Source organism: Pelophylax lessonae (assembly GCF_965119305.1).
Source record: "Pelophylax lessonae genome assembly, chromosome: 2".
Taxonomy (NCBI): domain Eukaryota; kingdom Metazoa; phylum Chordata; class Amphibia; order Anura; family Ranidae; genus Pelophylax; species Pelophylax lessonae.
Genome location: NC_138769.1, coordinates 108,788,649 through 108,805,843, shown reverse-complemented (window position 1 = coordinate 108,805,843; position 17,195 = coordinate 108,788,649). Strand labels below are relative to the sequence as shown.

Here is a 17,195-nt window from a genome sequence, read left to right as displayed (position 1 = left end):
TGCTAATCAGTGCCACCTATCAGTACCTCACAGTGCCACCTATCACTGCCCATTAGTATTACTAAGAAGTGATCTGGCGCTAGTAGGGAACCAATTAAAACTTTAAAACAAAGTCCAAATCATGTAAAATAGTCCTTATGTATGGCTCCTTATAAGGTGGCCAGACAAGTCCACAGACTCAGGTCTGGCATTGAAGAGGGGAGCAGAAGCTTTCTCCAGTACATGCAAAAAGAGAAAAGGAACAGGCACCCGTGTAGACTAATACATTTTAGGGCTGGGCGATATGGCTGAAAACTATCACGATATCAGTGTTTCATATCGGTCGATATCGATAATTATTGATATTTTTTATTACCCATTTAAAAAAAGGACCCTAGGGTGAGAATGCAGGGCGGCGGGCATGGTACAGGAGAATGCAGGGTGACTGGCATGGTGCAGGAGAATGCAGGGTGACTGGCATGGTGCAGGAGAATGCAGGGCACTGGCATGGTGCAGGAGAATGCAGGGCACTGGCATGGTGCAGGAGAATGCAGGGCACTGGCATGGTGCAGGAGAATGCAGGGCACTGGCATGGTGCAGGAGAATGCAGGGCACTGGCATGGTGCAGGAGAATGCAGGGCACTGGCATGGTGCAGGAGAATGCAGGGCACTGGCATGGTGCAGGAGAATGCAGGGCACTGGCATGGTGCAGGAGAATGCAGGGCACTGGCATGGTACAAGAGGATCCGGGGTTGTGGGCATACTACAGGAGATGCAGTGCTGTGGGCATGGTACAGGGAGACCATGCCCGCAGCACTGCATCCCTTGTAGTGTGCCCGCAGCCCTGCATAATGGCAGGTAGTGAAGCTGTTTCACTTACCTGTTCCAGAGGCGCCTTCATTTTAAAAATGGCGCCGCCCGGCGCCGACGCATCATTGCGCACGCGCCGCCACCGCTCGTGTAATTTCGGCTATTCCCGGCCTCTCCCGAGCGGCGACGGCGCGTGCGCGGTGACATGTATGCGACGGGCGGCGCCATTTTTAAAGCTTAAACCCGTCGGAGCGGACTTTTCGTTTCATCGTTCGAAGCCTTTTATTGCTATCGAGCACGGGACTATCGCGATACATATCAGTATCGTTTTATCGCCCAGCCCTAATACATTTTATTAAAAACTCATAAGAATATAACTTGCATTGAGACTGTTAAAAGTAGGCATATCACAGGAAAAAAAATCCATCCAAGAGGCGTCAATTGGTGTAGGGGCTTCGTCACTGCGGACCTGTGCAGCGTAGGCTGATGAAGACCCTACACCCATTGACGTCTCTTGGATGGATTTTGTCCTGTGATATGCCTTCTTTTAACCATCTCAGTGTTCTATTCTTACAAGTTTTAAATAAATGTATTACAGTCTACATTGAGGCGCCTGTTCTTGTTCTCTTTTCATCAGTATTACTAATCAGTGCTGCCAATCGGTGCCCACCAGTGCTGCCAATCGGTGCCCATCAGCGTTGCCTCATCAGTGAAGGAGAAAAATGACCGGTTTGCAAAACTTTGTTTTTTTCTTTCAAAATGTTTGGTCTTTTTTTGTTTAACAAACAAAAAACCCCAGTGGTGATTATATACCACCAAAAGAAAGCTCTGAGATTTGTGTGAAAAAAATTAAAATTTTCATATGGGTACAGTGATGCATGGCTGCGCAATTGTCATTCAAAGTGTGAGAGCTCTGAAAATTGGCCTGGGCAGGAGGGGGGGGGGGGTATAGGTGCCCAGTAAACAAGTGGTTAATCTGCCTGTCCTTTATTCATAGATTGCTTTTCATTGCAAAGACCGGAGTGCTCAATGTGCAGAAGTGCTAAACATTAAATCACTGTGCTCCCTTATGGGGGGTGAACAGTTTCTTTTTTAGGGCTCATTTACACTAGCAGCCGTCTCCACAAGGTGATTGTGACATGGGCCCCATTCACCGAGGGGGGATAGAATTTATGCCATGGCATGTTTTACAACCCCTTTCGGCCACTGTGTTGGGTTATGGTAGACTTTAAGATACTGTGGCTCAAGCGCCTATTTTTACTACAGTACCCCTGTACGCATGTAAACAAGGCCTTAATGAAGCTGGTATGCAAGGGAAGATCACTTTCTTCTAACCAGTCTTTGGTGATGTAATTTCACCAATTTCATTTTATGTATTACTGATGGAATGATTAATATAATTTTTGATGTTCTAATTAGCGCACCTTCACTTTATACCACAATTTAGATTCCCAAGATTCAGGGATGTCAGGTGCTGCTTTTTTATCCCAGGTTTAGCGCATCTATTTTTTCTTATCATTTGGTGATGGGACTGGCTGCTCTGAACAGACTTGTTTGTAGAGGGGGCAGATTCCAGGGATGTCATCCTGATCCTGTCTTCACTACCAAGTGAGTCACTGACCCAGAACAAGCATGCAGGACTAAAGTTAAGACTTCACTGGTTGCATGCTTTTTCTGGGATTATGGCTCAGTAGATAATGAAGCCAGGAAACGTTTTACCAGTGGCAGCTCCCACATTTCTATCCTCTCAGGTTCGGTTTGTATTGTACCTGCATAGCAGAATGCTGCACAGAGTAGTAGTACAGCTCTATTCCTATACACTGCAGAGGATTATTGGGGCAGATGATTTCCACATTGAATTAATCATTGCTTAATGGATAAAAATCTGAGCAATGTTTTGGTGATGAGCTGTATTGCCAAGCCAATTGGGTAACTGCTGTGTGTCAGTCTTTCTGAAGTGATAAAGCCTAGGGCCTAGGTGTAACTTGCTTCCCATCATTCACGCTGTGCTTCTTTTTTTTTGGCCTGTGTGCCTATCTAAGGGAACGTTCTTCTTGCAGTCTTTTTTTATATCTGATGTTTATACTGCATTCACTGGTAATTGATGCAGTAGCTGCCTCTTAGATTTACTTTCCGTGCCAGAAGAATGCAGAATGGTTTGTGCCTATTACAAAGTCCACTGATGGGTGTTTGCATGCGTCGTCTCCCAGTGTACATGCTTTCCTCCTGCTCATTATCACTTTCCTTACTGACCTTATTTTACACTCTATAATATTTTTATAAGAGACTGTCACCTACAGAAAGACTTTTGTACTCAGCCGTTCCAGATCTCTGTGACCACATAAACATTAGAATAAAATCACGCTGCCATGTTGAATGTGAGGATACTGCGACTGATGCCATGCGTCTTTTATGCTGTGTTAAAGACTTCAGGAAAACCCGGGTGCACTGCACACCATTAGATAAACTAACCGCTCTGGTTGAAGCCACTGTACTAACAATCCAATGTTAGTACAGCAATCTTCCCCCGCTGATCTATTGTGTTCTGACAGGGGGACAGCCCTCCGCCAGAACAGTCAGGCCAGTCAGCCGGTTGGCAGCTGGTTTTCCAGCATGCACGTCTGACAAAAGCCGACCTAGCTGCCATTCATATGGACCAAGTTAATGTCTCTGATAACTCTTTAGTGGCACCATGTCCGTCTATTCTGCAAGGTGTGACCTTACTTCCTTTGAGATAGATTTGCTTCTATTTGAAACCTCTAATGAGTGACATGAAGCAGATGCAATGGCTTTTCTTTCTCAAAATGCTAGTTGCCTGGCTGTCAGTGACCCTTTCCTTCATTAGATTAAAATCAACCAGTGCTTTGTCCAAGCAGGGCAAAGGGACAAGTTCACTTTCATTTCTTTACTTGCAAAAAGATGTGCATTTATTTATTAATTTTTTATTTTTACAAAGGTGAACTTATCCTATAGTGTTAACCTGCTGTTTACATCCAAAGCTTAAACGTGATGGCTGTATAGTTTGGGTTGAAACAACTAATCAATCGATAATGAATCAATTAGAATAATAGTTGGCAACTATTTTCCTATTTTCCTAATCGATTAGTTGTCCTGCATACAGAATGCATTATTTGTTTGCATATCCGAAAATACAGTGCAACACACAGCTCAGTACACCACCCATCCATGTAAGTAGATGGCAGAGAATTTGTGAATGTGTGAGGAGCAATGCCTCATGGGAAATGTAGTCCTGGGCAAGAGAAGGAACCAAGTGATTCCAAAGGCAGAGGAGTTTTTTTTTTTTTTTTACCTTGTTATAGGGGCATACAGTACTACATACAGCTTCCCATAGGGGCACTTTGAAGGCAGGTGGGGCCAGAAGAGGAGAATCAGTGCTGCTCTGTGCAAAACCATTACACAGAGCAGGTAAGAATGACAAGCTTGGTCTAAACAAAAAAAAAAATCCAACGTTTACAATTACTTTAATGGCACTGTGGAGGGAAGATCAGCATCTGAACCCAGAGAAGGTGGGGCCTGATAGACTGGAGGGTAATGTAAGACATTAAAATTACATTTAAAGTAAGTTTACCAGTATTGTGCATTATATTTAAAATGATTATATCCATGAAAAAAGGTCACAGCTTTTCGTACTACAATATATAAATGTTATTTCCCTCCACCCTTCATATAGCTTCTAGTTAAAATACCCTGCATATACAACTTCTGGGAATATTTATTATATACATACACATGATACAAGATATACTTTCACAGTAGAAATAATAATTATATTATTATACTAGTGATTATCTGCGGTTTTTGTACCATAAAGGACTAATTTTTTTTTAACCCCATCATGACAGGTGATTTAATAAAAAAAAAAAAAAAAGCATGCTGCTGCTACTAAATGTCTTATGCTGCCCATACATGTATTAATATTTGGACAAGAATATTTGCATGAATATTTTTATATAAAAATGATTTGTATATTCGTTGAATGGACGAGTGTTGTTTGAAAACTCCACTTGCTTTTAACATTCAATTTTAAAATGAATATAACTTCCGAGCAAATACCACAAACACTATTTGAAGATTCGTTTGATCATAAGTGTTTTCTATTCTGCTCCTTCCAATTTTCCTCACTGTGGTTGACAGTGAACACCGAATAGACCTCACTAATGGTTGGAAAATCGGATAAATGTTCTTTAAAATTTTTCTAAAGAAAAATGAGTTTGTGTGTGGCCAGCATAAGTGACAGTAGGTGCAGGGAGCTTGTATCCAGCTACCTGCCTATTGCAAGGGAGTCTGTTATGAATATTATATAACATAACAGTCTAAAAATGTGCATAACAGTGTTTTAGGTATTATCAAATTTTAAAAAAATGTTGATCTCATGAGTCTCATATGTACCACATTTAAACCTCTAATACATATATCGGTCTCAAAGTGGATTAAATATCCAACTATATAGCTGGCTAGATATATATTTACCGCTGCAAATAGATATTCAAGAATATTGACTAAATTATACACCAACCTTTTTTTTTTTTTTTTAATCCAATTAGTAGATTAACCACTTTACCACCGGAGGATTTTGCTGTCTTCCCTCCAGGCAACTTTTTGCGATTCGGCGCTGTACGACTTTAACTGACAATTGCGCGGGCGTGCGACGCCGTACCCAAACAAAATTTACGTCCTTTTTTTCCCACAAACAGAGCTTTCTTTTGGTGGTATTTGATCACCTGTGCGATTTTTTACTTTTTGCGCTATAAACAAAAAAAGAGCGTTTATTTTGAAAAAATAACAATATTTTTAACATTTTTTTTATATGAAATCCCCCCCCCAAAAAAAATGTAAAAATCAAATTTTTTTTCAATTTTTGGCCAATTTGTTTTCTGCTACCTATGTTGGGTAAAAAAAATCGCAATAAGCGTATTTTGATTGGTTTGCGCAAAAGTTATTGCGTTTACTAAGGGAAAGATTTCTGTCATTTTTGGTGTTTTTTTTTTTTTTAACGCGTAATGGCGGTGATCTGCGATTTTTTTTTTTTTTTTTTTGCTTGACTGCGACATTGCGGCGGACAGATCGGACCCTTGACTGACATTTTTGACACTTTTGGGGTTACCAGTGACATTACTGCAGTAATCAGTGCTATATATATGCACTGTTACTGTAAAAATGACACTGGCAGTGAAGGGGTTAATTTTATTGGAGAGGGAGGGGTTAATGTATGCCTGGTGCTTACTGACGTGTGGGGGGGGAGGTGACTTTGTGAGACAGGGACAGATCGGATGTCTAGCTATGCTGAACACTCCGATCTGTCAGTCCCTGTCACTTAGGAGATCCGCCCGCTCTGTTTACACAGGCGTGCGAATCTCCTCACTCGATTCCCTGACGATCGGGGCAGAGCAGCGGCAATCGCCGCCGCTCCTCCCCTGGCCCGACTCCCGCTGTGAATGAAAACAGCGGGAGCGTGCCTCCGGCGGCACGCGAGCGCCGCCTACAGGGGGAGGAGTCCAGCGACGTAGGTCTACGTCGCTGGACGGGATCGTGCCACTTTGCCGCAGTACGCTCAATGTGAGCGGTGGGCAAGTGGTTAATTGAAACAATAATCGGCCAACTAATTAATTATGAAAATATTCATTGCAGTCCTAGCTGTATTTTTTGAAAACATTAGAATGTATGAATTCACAATTTTGTTGCTTGACGTCTTTTTCAACATTTTTGTTCACAGCATCAAAGCACGTTTTGACAAAGGTGTGGTGGTCCTCCACTCCTTTTCAATATTGCTGCTGTTTTACTGCTTTTTTTTTTTTCTCATTTGGAATTTTCCATGTTAAAGTGAATAGTTAATAGGAATAGACAGAGCTTGTTACAGTTAGAAAAAATAATGTATTGTAAGTGATGGCTAAAAATTGGCATGTATAAACATCTGTGGCTTCCAAGCTTCATAAGCTGCACTGGATATAAATGCTGAGTGGTATAACTGTATATTATCCATTACTGATGTCATGTTAGGTTAAAGGCTCTCTTTTAGAGCCAGCTACTTCAACATTTAACCTCTTCCCAACCCATTAACACAAGGCAAGGAGGGCGGGTCTAATGCCCTCGTGCTGCACGAATGTGCCCATTGTGTCTGAGGTTTCTGTGTTGAGAGCGGGCTCCCAGCATAGTAACCAAGCTGTTACAGAGCTGGCAGGATGGGCTCCTAATCATGTGACTGCTGTGACAGCCAATTACAGTAATGACATTATTGGGAAGTCATACCCTCCCCTTTGTCCTAAAGGGCTGTACATACGGATTGAATATCAGGTGACATTCAGCTGTGTGTGCCGCATCCGTCTTCTATCGAAGGGGCATGACCAGAAAAGGTCTGCCTATCCGCTCTTACTTGTGTGTTCTGGTGGGTTGGCGTTCCCCTGTCAGAACACAATAGCACAGCAGGGGGGATTGCTGTACTAACATTGCACTGTTAGTAGAGCAGCTCCTCCTGGGCTCTGGCTTGAACAAAAAACACCTGCCAGTGTGTACTAGGCTTAAACTGATAGGGTTTTTTTTTTTTTTTTAGCAAAGATATCATACCTGATCTGTGCACTGATTTTGCACAGAGCAGCCCCGATCCTCCTATTCTCGGGTCCCTCATTGGTGCTCATGGCCCCTGTCTCCTGCTAAGTGCCGCCAGAGCAAGCAGTTTGCAATGGGGGCACCCAAGCAGGCTTGTTTACGAGCTGCAGCTCTGTTTCCATTCACACATTCTCGTTGGCTTACTTGCTGTGGTTGACAGCAGCGGTAACTAATGGCTCCTGGTGCTGTCTCAGCCATTGAGGAGGGAAAGTCCCCAAAGAAACAAGGTTGTCGTGCACATTTCTGGGGGATGATCGGGCTCAGGTAAGTATTAGGGGGGCTGGAAGGGCTGCTGCACAGAGGTGCTTTTTTACCTTATTATTTAAAGCAGAGTTCCAGCCTAAAAATAAACTTTGCTGCATCAGAGTACGAAAACCTGAAAAAGAATTGGATATTTTTTTTTTTGTTTCGCTTACCTTGTTTTTAATGGAAATAAACTTGCCTTCCTTCCTCTTTGTGCGGATACGACCCCCGACCTCACTTCCTCCTTTGCATTGCGTCCTGGGAGATGAGCGTCATCAATCCCAGGATGCAATGGGAACGGCCAGCCGCTACTCTGAGTGCCAATCGCAATCTACAGCGCATGCGCGAGATTGAGATCGCCATTCTGGGTAGCCCAGAACCAGGAAGAGGAACAAAGCGGTGGACACCACGGCTTCAGATGCCCACAACGGAGATGGCTGTGTTCTGCAATCAATTTTAAAGGTAAGTATTGATCTTTATTCAGTAAATATAATGTGGGGTTAGTGTTAGGGTAATTGGGGGTAGCTTAGGATTAGGGGGGTATTTTTAGCTCAAAGTGTATGTGGCCTGAACTCTGCTTTAAGGTAAAAAACCTTGAGCCTTTACAACCCCTTTAGATCCAGTTAAAGAGCTGCAATGAGGGGATGGGTGGGAGTTCGAGTTACCTTGTCACTATAGAAAAAAATGTGTAATATAAGTCATCCCTGTAGAAGAGTGTTTATACATGCGGTACTTTTCCTGCCACCTGCGTTACTTGAACAGCTGCTCCATTGCTCAAAAATGGTACCCCAACATCATTACAGAAGACCATGATGACATGGATGTTTAGCAGGACCGACCAGTAAAAGCTGCAGGGAATACAGAGCTCCGCACCCCCAGAAGTGTTGGTTTCTTCTGCAGCCGAGAAGCATTCAGCAGTATAGGTGGAAGGAAAGGTTGTGTACACACCTCCTTTTTTAAACTTTACTGCAGAGACAGTGTTGCTTTAACCAGTGTTGGGAACAACCTCTTGTGTATTGAAGAAATATAATTTGTTATTGTGTCCCAAGACCATTGAACAGGAAAGACTTGAGTGGAAGATTAGAAAACAATTGGATCTGTGTATGAACCCTCCTCCAGTACTAGCTTATCAGGTCTGTGCCTTCAGGTCATCCTAGAAATCTGTGCTGTTCAGTGTAGTGTTTCCCGATCCTGTCCTCGTGTTACAACAGCTATTCATGTTTTTCTCACTGTGCATTGCTGAGATTCAGCCGGTGGATGAGTGAAGTTACCTGCAGTACATGCACTGATGGTGACTGTCTTGTATGGTTTTCAGTACTGACTCTGGGAATGAGTTTGTTCCAATAAAACGCTTAAAACTTGGTATTTGTCAGCAAGGGAGGAACAAGAGGATTCTTCTAAAGAACCCACTTGTGCACTTCTTCACAGGGGGTTCAATGGCCAAAGCAAATAAAACTTGGGACATGGAGAAACCCTGCCTAGTTAGGATAATAAATGATTTACTTTAATATGGGCAATAGGTTGAGTATGAATAGTCATTTTACACTGTAGTCACAAAAATGGATAATAAGTATTCTAAGAAAAAGCTTCACTCTTACAGAAAATAAACATTTTACCCGACTCTTGTTGAGATCGGAGTTCCCCCATTTGGCCACATTGGGTGACAATCTGTCACTGGGCCATCTGCAGATACTGACAGTTGAGGATCCCTTGGTACAGCAATTGTATGGGTTTGAAAACCTTATCAAGGCATTTTAATTTTTGATCGGCACTGGAGATGTCTCACCTCTCTCATTCGGCCAAGATATGACCAGTCATTCATTGCCACCTTTCATGTTTGGGAAAATGCTGACCAGGAAAAATATATAGCCCTCTATTGTCTGGCCAGCCACATGGGAATATGAGTTTGAGATTTTATGGTGCTGTAAAGGTTTATACTGGCCTGTTTTGTCATTTCCGGTTCCACTGTCTAGTGCAGTGATGGCGAACCTTGGCACCCCAGATGTTTTGGAACTACATTTCCCATGATGCTCATGCACTCTGCAGTGTAGTTGAGCATCATGGGAAATGTAGTTCCAAAACATCTGGGGTGCCAAAGTTCACCATCACTGGTCTAGTGCATTGGCTTAGCTGATTGTTAGTCCACAACAGTAAGCTGGTGAAGCACTTTCTGTTAAAAGGGTTCTAAAGCCTAAAGGGTTTTTTAATTTTTTAATCTTTAATGCATTCTATGCATTATGATAAACTTTCTGTGTAAGATTTCCCCCATTTCTCCAACATCCTATGGGGGTACACGCAAAAAAAGAGTGGTGGTGGTGGACCTCAGAAAAGGAGGATCGGGCTGCCCTGTGCAAAACTATTACACAGAGCAGGTAAGTATAACGTTTATTATTTTAGTAGGGTAAAAAAAAGGGAGCCTTTAATATCACTTGAATCTCTCAATGTCCAAGACATTTTAACGTTTTTAGCTGCAAACTCATTATTCACTTTTCCATTCAGGTTTAATCTCCACATCTCATATCCTGTTAAATACAATTTTGTAGTATAACCGCCTATCCAAACAATCCAACCAGATAATATACAGACAAGTAGACATTCTCCATAATGCTTGGTAAATGTAAGGATGATTGTGTGATAGAACTATAATGTGCAGTGACAAGGATATCATAGTGAACACCAGTGTGCAGCCATTGTCTTCTTTATAATTACTGCCCTGACAAGGAAACTGTCACTATAAATAAATAAAATAAGTGTCCTATAGGTTGATGAACTTTATTAGATCAAGCATTACTTAGATTTTCCTTTTTTTTTTTTTTTTTCTAGAGCCCTCTGGAAAAAGCACAAGCAGCAAAGAACAAGGGTAACAAATATTTTAAAGCTGGCAAATTTGATCAAGCCATCCAGTGTTACACTGAAGCCATCAGTCTTTGTCCACCGGAGAAAAAAGTGGATTTGTCTACCTTCTACCAGAACCGAGCAGCGGCGTATGAGCAGCTTGTGAGTAAACATGGGTATTCAGGCTGAGACATTGTTTCTTCAGATCTGACATTATACTATAAAGTACCTTTTACTATGATCACATTATATAATCGTTGAAGTACTCTATTTCAGTCTTGCTTGATTAACCTTACAATGCATTGAGAAAGCACACCAGCTCTGAATTCTCCTGAGATTTTTGATACAGGGATCTCTATGTGGTAACAGCTGTTATTACATGTCTAGGGTGTTGGGCTGTCTTATTCAGGTGCTGTATGTATGGCCATGCTCTTTACATCAGAATATAACATGTGACATTGTCCCACTTGTTTACTTTTTGTAGTAAAAAAAAAAAGGTAATGCTTTAACTAACCCAACTGAAATATTTTGGGGGTGCAAGCAAGCTTTCAGGCTTGGCCTAGTATAAGGGGCCTTGTGAATTAAAGTGGATCTGAACCCTTAAAGTAGAACTATAGGCAAAACTTTTTTTTCTCTTTTATTCTGGCGCTGTGTCCCTCATGAATGATCTTGACCATTGGGTTATGCTGGAGTAAAACTCTAGGCAGGAAAAAGCTTTACCGTGCCTGTGGGGATATACTCCTACTTCCTGCTATAGGCACTCAGTTTTTTTTTCTGCCTAGTCAGGAGTAAGGTCCTCTTGTGAGAACTACAATCAACTGCTGGACTGGAAGCGACGGACTGGATATTCTAGATCCTTATGGTCTTCTCAGTCTGGCCAGCGAGCGCCACCCCACCTTAACTCCGCGCTAGGTCGGCCGCAACATAGCCCCACTGGATGGGGGCTGGTCGGATAAAATGTCTCGCGAGGACGCACAGACCTGGTCATGACCTGAGTCGCAGCGTGCCTCTGGCCCGCAGCACCCCACTTTCTGATGGTGCGGTGGTCTGCCTGGAGTGGTGCCCACCCGGTTTCAATGGTACAAGCGAAAAAGAAAAAAGCGGGACTATGTCAGCCACCATGAAGAAGGGATGCTTACAAGTATTCACAATTTTGGTAAAAATGAATCCTTATTTTAAACTTAAAAATAAACATATACATGAATAAAAGTGAACAGAATAGCTGCTATTAGGGACGCTAATAAAAGATACCACATGATTGTCCGTGATCTTAGCGTATGTGCAGTCTGACGGTCCCCGGTAAGCCAACACGTTTCACAATTTATAGCTTCCTCAGGGCACCAAAAGACCTGAAGGACCAATGCACTAGAAAAATGTACATAGAACAGTCATATATTACAATCAATACAGGTACTAAATGATCACATTTCACAACATAGGTCTGTCTGCATTGCCTATAGGGCCTTAGGCAGGCTGGAAACTGTATTCCTGGGCAGGCGTTGGGCCCCGTTATATAGTGGTAGGTCTGCTGGTATACTGGATCTCCTTTAATACTTGCACAACAACCAGTGAGCTTATGGGTAAGCAACCCTCATCTGACTTGCTAGTATATATACATATATCTCTCTCCTTCTATTCTGGTGGATGTCTCACAATTTCAGTATACTTAAGACATGATCTTCAATCCATGTATTAGGGTACTAGTTGAAGGATGCATCTGCATAATATAACAAAATATAGATGTAAGGATAAACCGCATATAAGAGGAGCCACTAATAGGGAACACTCAATAGGTAGGTCAATATGATGAATACCTACCGCCCTCCAATATGTGTGCACCCAGCTTCAATCTATACAGATGAGTGAGCTCCAGATCAGATGTCTGATGCTCCACCATTCAAAACCACCCAAGCCAGTCCAGGGCCAATCTATCTGAAAAGCGTTTTATATAATTAAAGTTCCCATCTACCTCAGTACTTCATTCCAGCCCATAGCCTTTTTGGGAAGTAGTGTCCCCCTTGGTGGTCTTTCAGGGTGGACGTGGGCCCCTCCCTTGGATGGTCAGACCCCGGGTTCAATGCCACCCCCCCCCCCAGCTGCTCTAAACAGTCACTGTGGTCTTTTGGAACCCGCAGGTCCTCATAAGTGGCAAAGGTATTCCCCTTCCCCGACTACTTTTGACAAAATTGGGGTGGTCCTAAACTCAATATGGCGGTGCCTAAGCGTTTCAATAGATGGTATCCCCTTTGGGAGTCTCTGTTGACTATGTGGATGTCCCACCTGTGGTGGACTCTTAGGTTCCTAGGTTGGAATAAATCCACTCTTAATTCTTGGTGTGGGAGGAGTCTCCATCCTTTAAAGTTCCCTTTTGATTGGAGAACCGAGACTTGGTCCGCTACGTTTTGCTGTGACTGGTTCGCTCTTTGGCCCGGTGTTCACAATAGCTTGGTGTCCCAGACTCTGACGGAGTGGGCAAAGATTTGCGCCAGGATCTGGACGGGCAACAGCTTCCCCCTGCCTTTGCAGAGCTGGTGGACCAGTTGGTCCAGGGGTTGCAGTTCGTCTGTGATGCCTCCCTGGATGTGGCTCCCTGAGTCTCTAGGCTGTCCGTGACAGCAGTGATCCTTGGTGCATGATATGGCTGAAATGCTGGTCTGCAAACCAGACTTTCCAGAAGGCTTTATCTGATCCTCCCTTTGTGGGGAATCTCCTGTTCGGATCCTCCCTGAATGATATCATTTAGGGTCTTTCAGGGGTAAGAGCACTCTTCTTCCACAGGCTGCCAGAGGCAAAGGGTCTCGTCGCAGTTGTGGGCCTTTTCTCTCTAGGCTCAGAAGCGGCTTTTTTCGTTCCTCAGGATCTCAAGATCAAAGGATCTAAGTCTGTCAGGACCTCCTCCGAAGGTTCCAAGAGGACCATGTCTGGTATGCCGAGAGCGGGTCTTTCCAGACCTTCAGACAAGCCCTCTTCTGTCTGAAGGGGCACTCTCACCTGTACATGGGGTGGGTCTTGGCTTTTTTCCAGGCCTGTGGACCTCCCTGATTCAAGTCAGATGGGGTCCACGAGCTGCCTCGGTCCGGCTACAAGATTGAGTTTCAGTCTTATCCTTCAAAGGGGTTCTTCCTTCCAACCTACGTTTTTCCCCAGACCGCCTGCGAGGTTTCTTCGGGCGGTGCAAGACTTGCTACTACATGGGGTGATTGTTCTGGTTTCAGAATTGGACCATTTTTTTAATGGGTTTTATTCAAACCTGGTTACAGTTCCTAGGAAGGAAGGCACGGTACATCCAATCTTGGACCTCAAAGGTCTTATCCGTTTTGTTCGGGCACAGATGTTCCGAATGGAGTCCATTCATACGGTAGTGGAATCCCTACATCAAGGGGGTCTTCTGCCTCTATTAATATCAAGGACACTTACATTCCTATTCCGATATGTCGGTCATCCGTGCTTCCTCTGCTTTGCCATGGGCGAGGAGCATTATCAGTGGCATTAACCTTTGATCTCACCTCAGCTCCTTGGATCTTCACAAGTGTTGGGCCCGGTGTTGGCATTGTTGCGCCAGCGATGGATTGCATTACTGGAGTACCTGGTTGACCATCTTCTGCAAGCAGAGTCTCCAAATGTTCTGATGGACAACCAGGAGATTACTGTGCGAACTCTGCAGGAGTTCAGTTGGAAATTAAAATTTCTAGGAATTGGCGTTGGTTCCATCCACCAAGTTGGACTATCTGTGTCTGCTCTGGACTTAGCCTCAGCAATGATGTTTCTCCCATGGGACACGCTCCAAAAGCTGCAGGATGCCATTCGGCTCCTGTTGTCCAGCAGTCGGTCGTCTCACAGGACTTGCATGTGGGTGCTGGGTCTGATGGTGTCTACCTTTTTGAGATGGCTTTGTTTGCACAGTTCCATACGAGACCTCTGCAAAAAGATTCTTGTCATGTGGGACAAGAATCCACAGGGTTCTCTTGGCAGGGTAGCAGCAACAGTCCAATCAGAATAGAGGCACTCCGAGCATATGCATGGTGTCCTGTAGCTCCCAAGCAGGCACAGAAGCAAACTGATCACACTAGTATGGGTGCGTTTCTTTGCCTGACGTGGTTAGTTTGAAATAAGAAAGCAGGGGGACTGGCAGGATCACCAGGGATTTTACACCCAAGTGCACAATGGAAAGAAAACCAGCTACTTTTTAATACAATTACACATTAAAACACACACACACTTACATCTGAAATATTACATTTTGGGGCAATATACACTTTATTATAGGTATTATATTTTTAGTAATCTGCCCAGTTTTCAGCATGGCCGTGTTTTATAAATGTCCTCCCTATGACGTTAAATAAATGTGATTGTTTTTATCAAGCAGTGCTGGTTGTTTAGGTGGTGCTGTTTATGAACTTTTTTTTTTTTTTTTTCTAGCAAACATGGAAAGAAGTGGTCCAAGACTGTACGAAAGCAGTGGAACTAAATCCCAAGTATGTGAAGGCACTCTTCCGACGGGCCAAAGCACATGAAAGACTTGACAACAAGAAAGAATGCCTTGAAGGTACACACTAATTTGTGGTTTGCTAGTGTCTGGCTTCCCTGCTGACAGCCGAATGTAAAAACAAGAATTGTCAGCAATAAAAATGGCATTGCCCCCCCCCCCCCCCCCCAAAATTCAAACCAGGCCCTTAGACCCTTCACCCCCCCCCCCATATGTATATGTGAATGAATTCCCATTCACCAAAAAAGTGAATAAAGATGGTACAAGAGTTTTTGACAAGTCGCATGACGCTGCCGCCACTGCTGGACCCGTTAAATAGAAAAGAAAAGAAAAAGCTCTGCTTGCAATGCCGGGTGGCACTCCCTCCCTTTGACATCGACCAGTGCATGCTGGGCTGCCGACATCACAGGGGGCGGTCCCACCGGGTTACGTCACTTGGTGGCACTGCCCCTTAGCTATTTAAGAAATGTCACATGGCGGAGCAGGCAAACCATGTAAGCGTTTATCGCGAGCGGATGTTTGTTTTTTCGGGTGTGGTGGGCATCTAGATTGACAATGGATCTACATCGGGGGACATTGTTTTCTTATATTTTAATGGAGGACTTGTCAAATCTTGTTCTGTCGTTATTCACTTTTACACTTTTTTGGGAAATGGGTAGGCCATACTCCTTCACGTGGGGAGGATCTAGGGGCCCCCCGGTCAAAGAGGGCTTCCAGATTCCAGTAAGCCCACAGCCCCCCCCCCCCCCCCCCCCCAACCACAGCCCAAGGTTGTGGGGAAGAGGCCCTTGTCGCCATCAACATAAAAGCACCCCCCACGTTGAAGGGGTTGGGGGTGCGCAGGCTCGTCTCCTCCCTTTCCTGACCTGCCAAGGCTGCATGCTGGATAAGGGTCTAGTATGGATTTGGAGGGACGGCGCCATTTTTTTATTTTTTGGCATGGGGTTCCCCTCGAAATTCGTACTTGACCCGAAGGGCTTGGTAAGTAATTGGAGGGGGGGGGGGTGTCCCACGTTTGTTTGTTTTTTTTTTTTTTTTTTCAAATTTTTTTTTTTTTTGATTACCCATCAGTTGTTGGGGATGCAGTGGCCGGTGTCCAGCCCTCTCCTTAGCAACCAGCTGTACACAGTGTGTAAGAGAAACACAAAATGCGGGTTTAAAAACGCAAAATATGCTGGAAAAAACGCATCAAGCGCAGCCGCATAGATGGCAACCTAGACTAAAGCCTAACAGCTTTCCTGGCCAGCTTTGCAACTGGCAAGGCTCTGGGTTTAGACGACCTACTGATTGAATTCTATACCCACTTCTCAAGCATTCTAGTGCCCAGGCTTCTGGCCCTCTACCAAGCAGCTTTTGATGCTGCCGCCCTACCTGACTCTATGCGAGAAGCCCTTATTGTTCTAATCCCTAAACCTGGGAAGAACACCCTCCAGCCTGAGTCATATAGGCCCATATCCCTGTTACAAACGGATGTTAACATTTTGGCAAAAATCCTTGCAATTCGGCTTAACAAAGTGATTCTGTCGCTGATCCATCCGGACTAAATGAGCTTTATGCCAACCAGAAATATGGCCTACAACACCAGAAGCCTTTTTATGAACATTCAAGCTTCCCATGATCAAATCAGGTCCAGGGTTGTGGTTACACTTGATGCGGCCAAGGCCTTTGATTTAGTGGCGTGGCAATACTTATGGCAATGTCTGCGAAAATTTGATTTTGGCCCCCAAACTTCATCAAATAGCTCACCATACTATACAATGCCCCACGGGCCAGGGTGGTGGCCATTGGCTGGACCTCTGGTGTCTTTCCACTGTCTTAGGGGACGCGCCAAGGATGTCCCATTTCCCCCCTGCTATATGCTCTGGCGGTCGAACCCTTGGCTTTGTCACTTCGCTCCAACCCTGGTATCCGCGGCCTGAGCTCTGGCCCATTAATAGAAATAGGACTATATGCAGATTACATGATTTTATATCTTGCTGACTCTGGCCCCTCGCTTGTAACAGCACTGCAAGTTATTGAACATTTCGACAGATTTTGAGGCCTTAAAATTAACTAGAATAAATCCCAAATACTCCCAATTGACATTTTCCCACAACCAATAGAGCAGGCCTCTCTGCCACCCCTTAGGGTCCATACTTTTAAATATTTTGGCATTCGGGTATCTAGAATGCTCTCAGATTTCATCTCCTTGAATGTGGAACTCCTGATCCCTTTCTTA

General features: G+C 44.0%; 1 protein-coding gene across 1 annotated transcript in view; it reads left to right on the top strand.

Annotated features, from left to right (window-relative positions):
• Positions 1-17,195, top strand: part of TOMM70 (translocase of outer mitochondrial membrane 70) — a 57,261-nt gene that overhangs the window by 16,011 nt on the left and 24,055 nt on the right. Inside the window, exons 2-3 of the mRNA XM_082245508.1 lie at positions 10,480-10,653; positions 14,911-15,037. Coding sequence (XP_082101634.1) covers positions 10,480-10,653; positions 14,911-15,037 — 301 coding nt within the window. The remainder of the gene's footprint in view (positions 1-10,479; positions 10,654-14,910; positions 15,038-17,195) is intronic.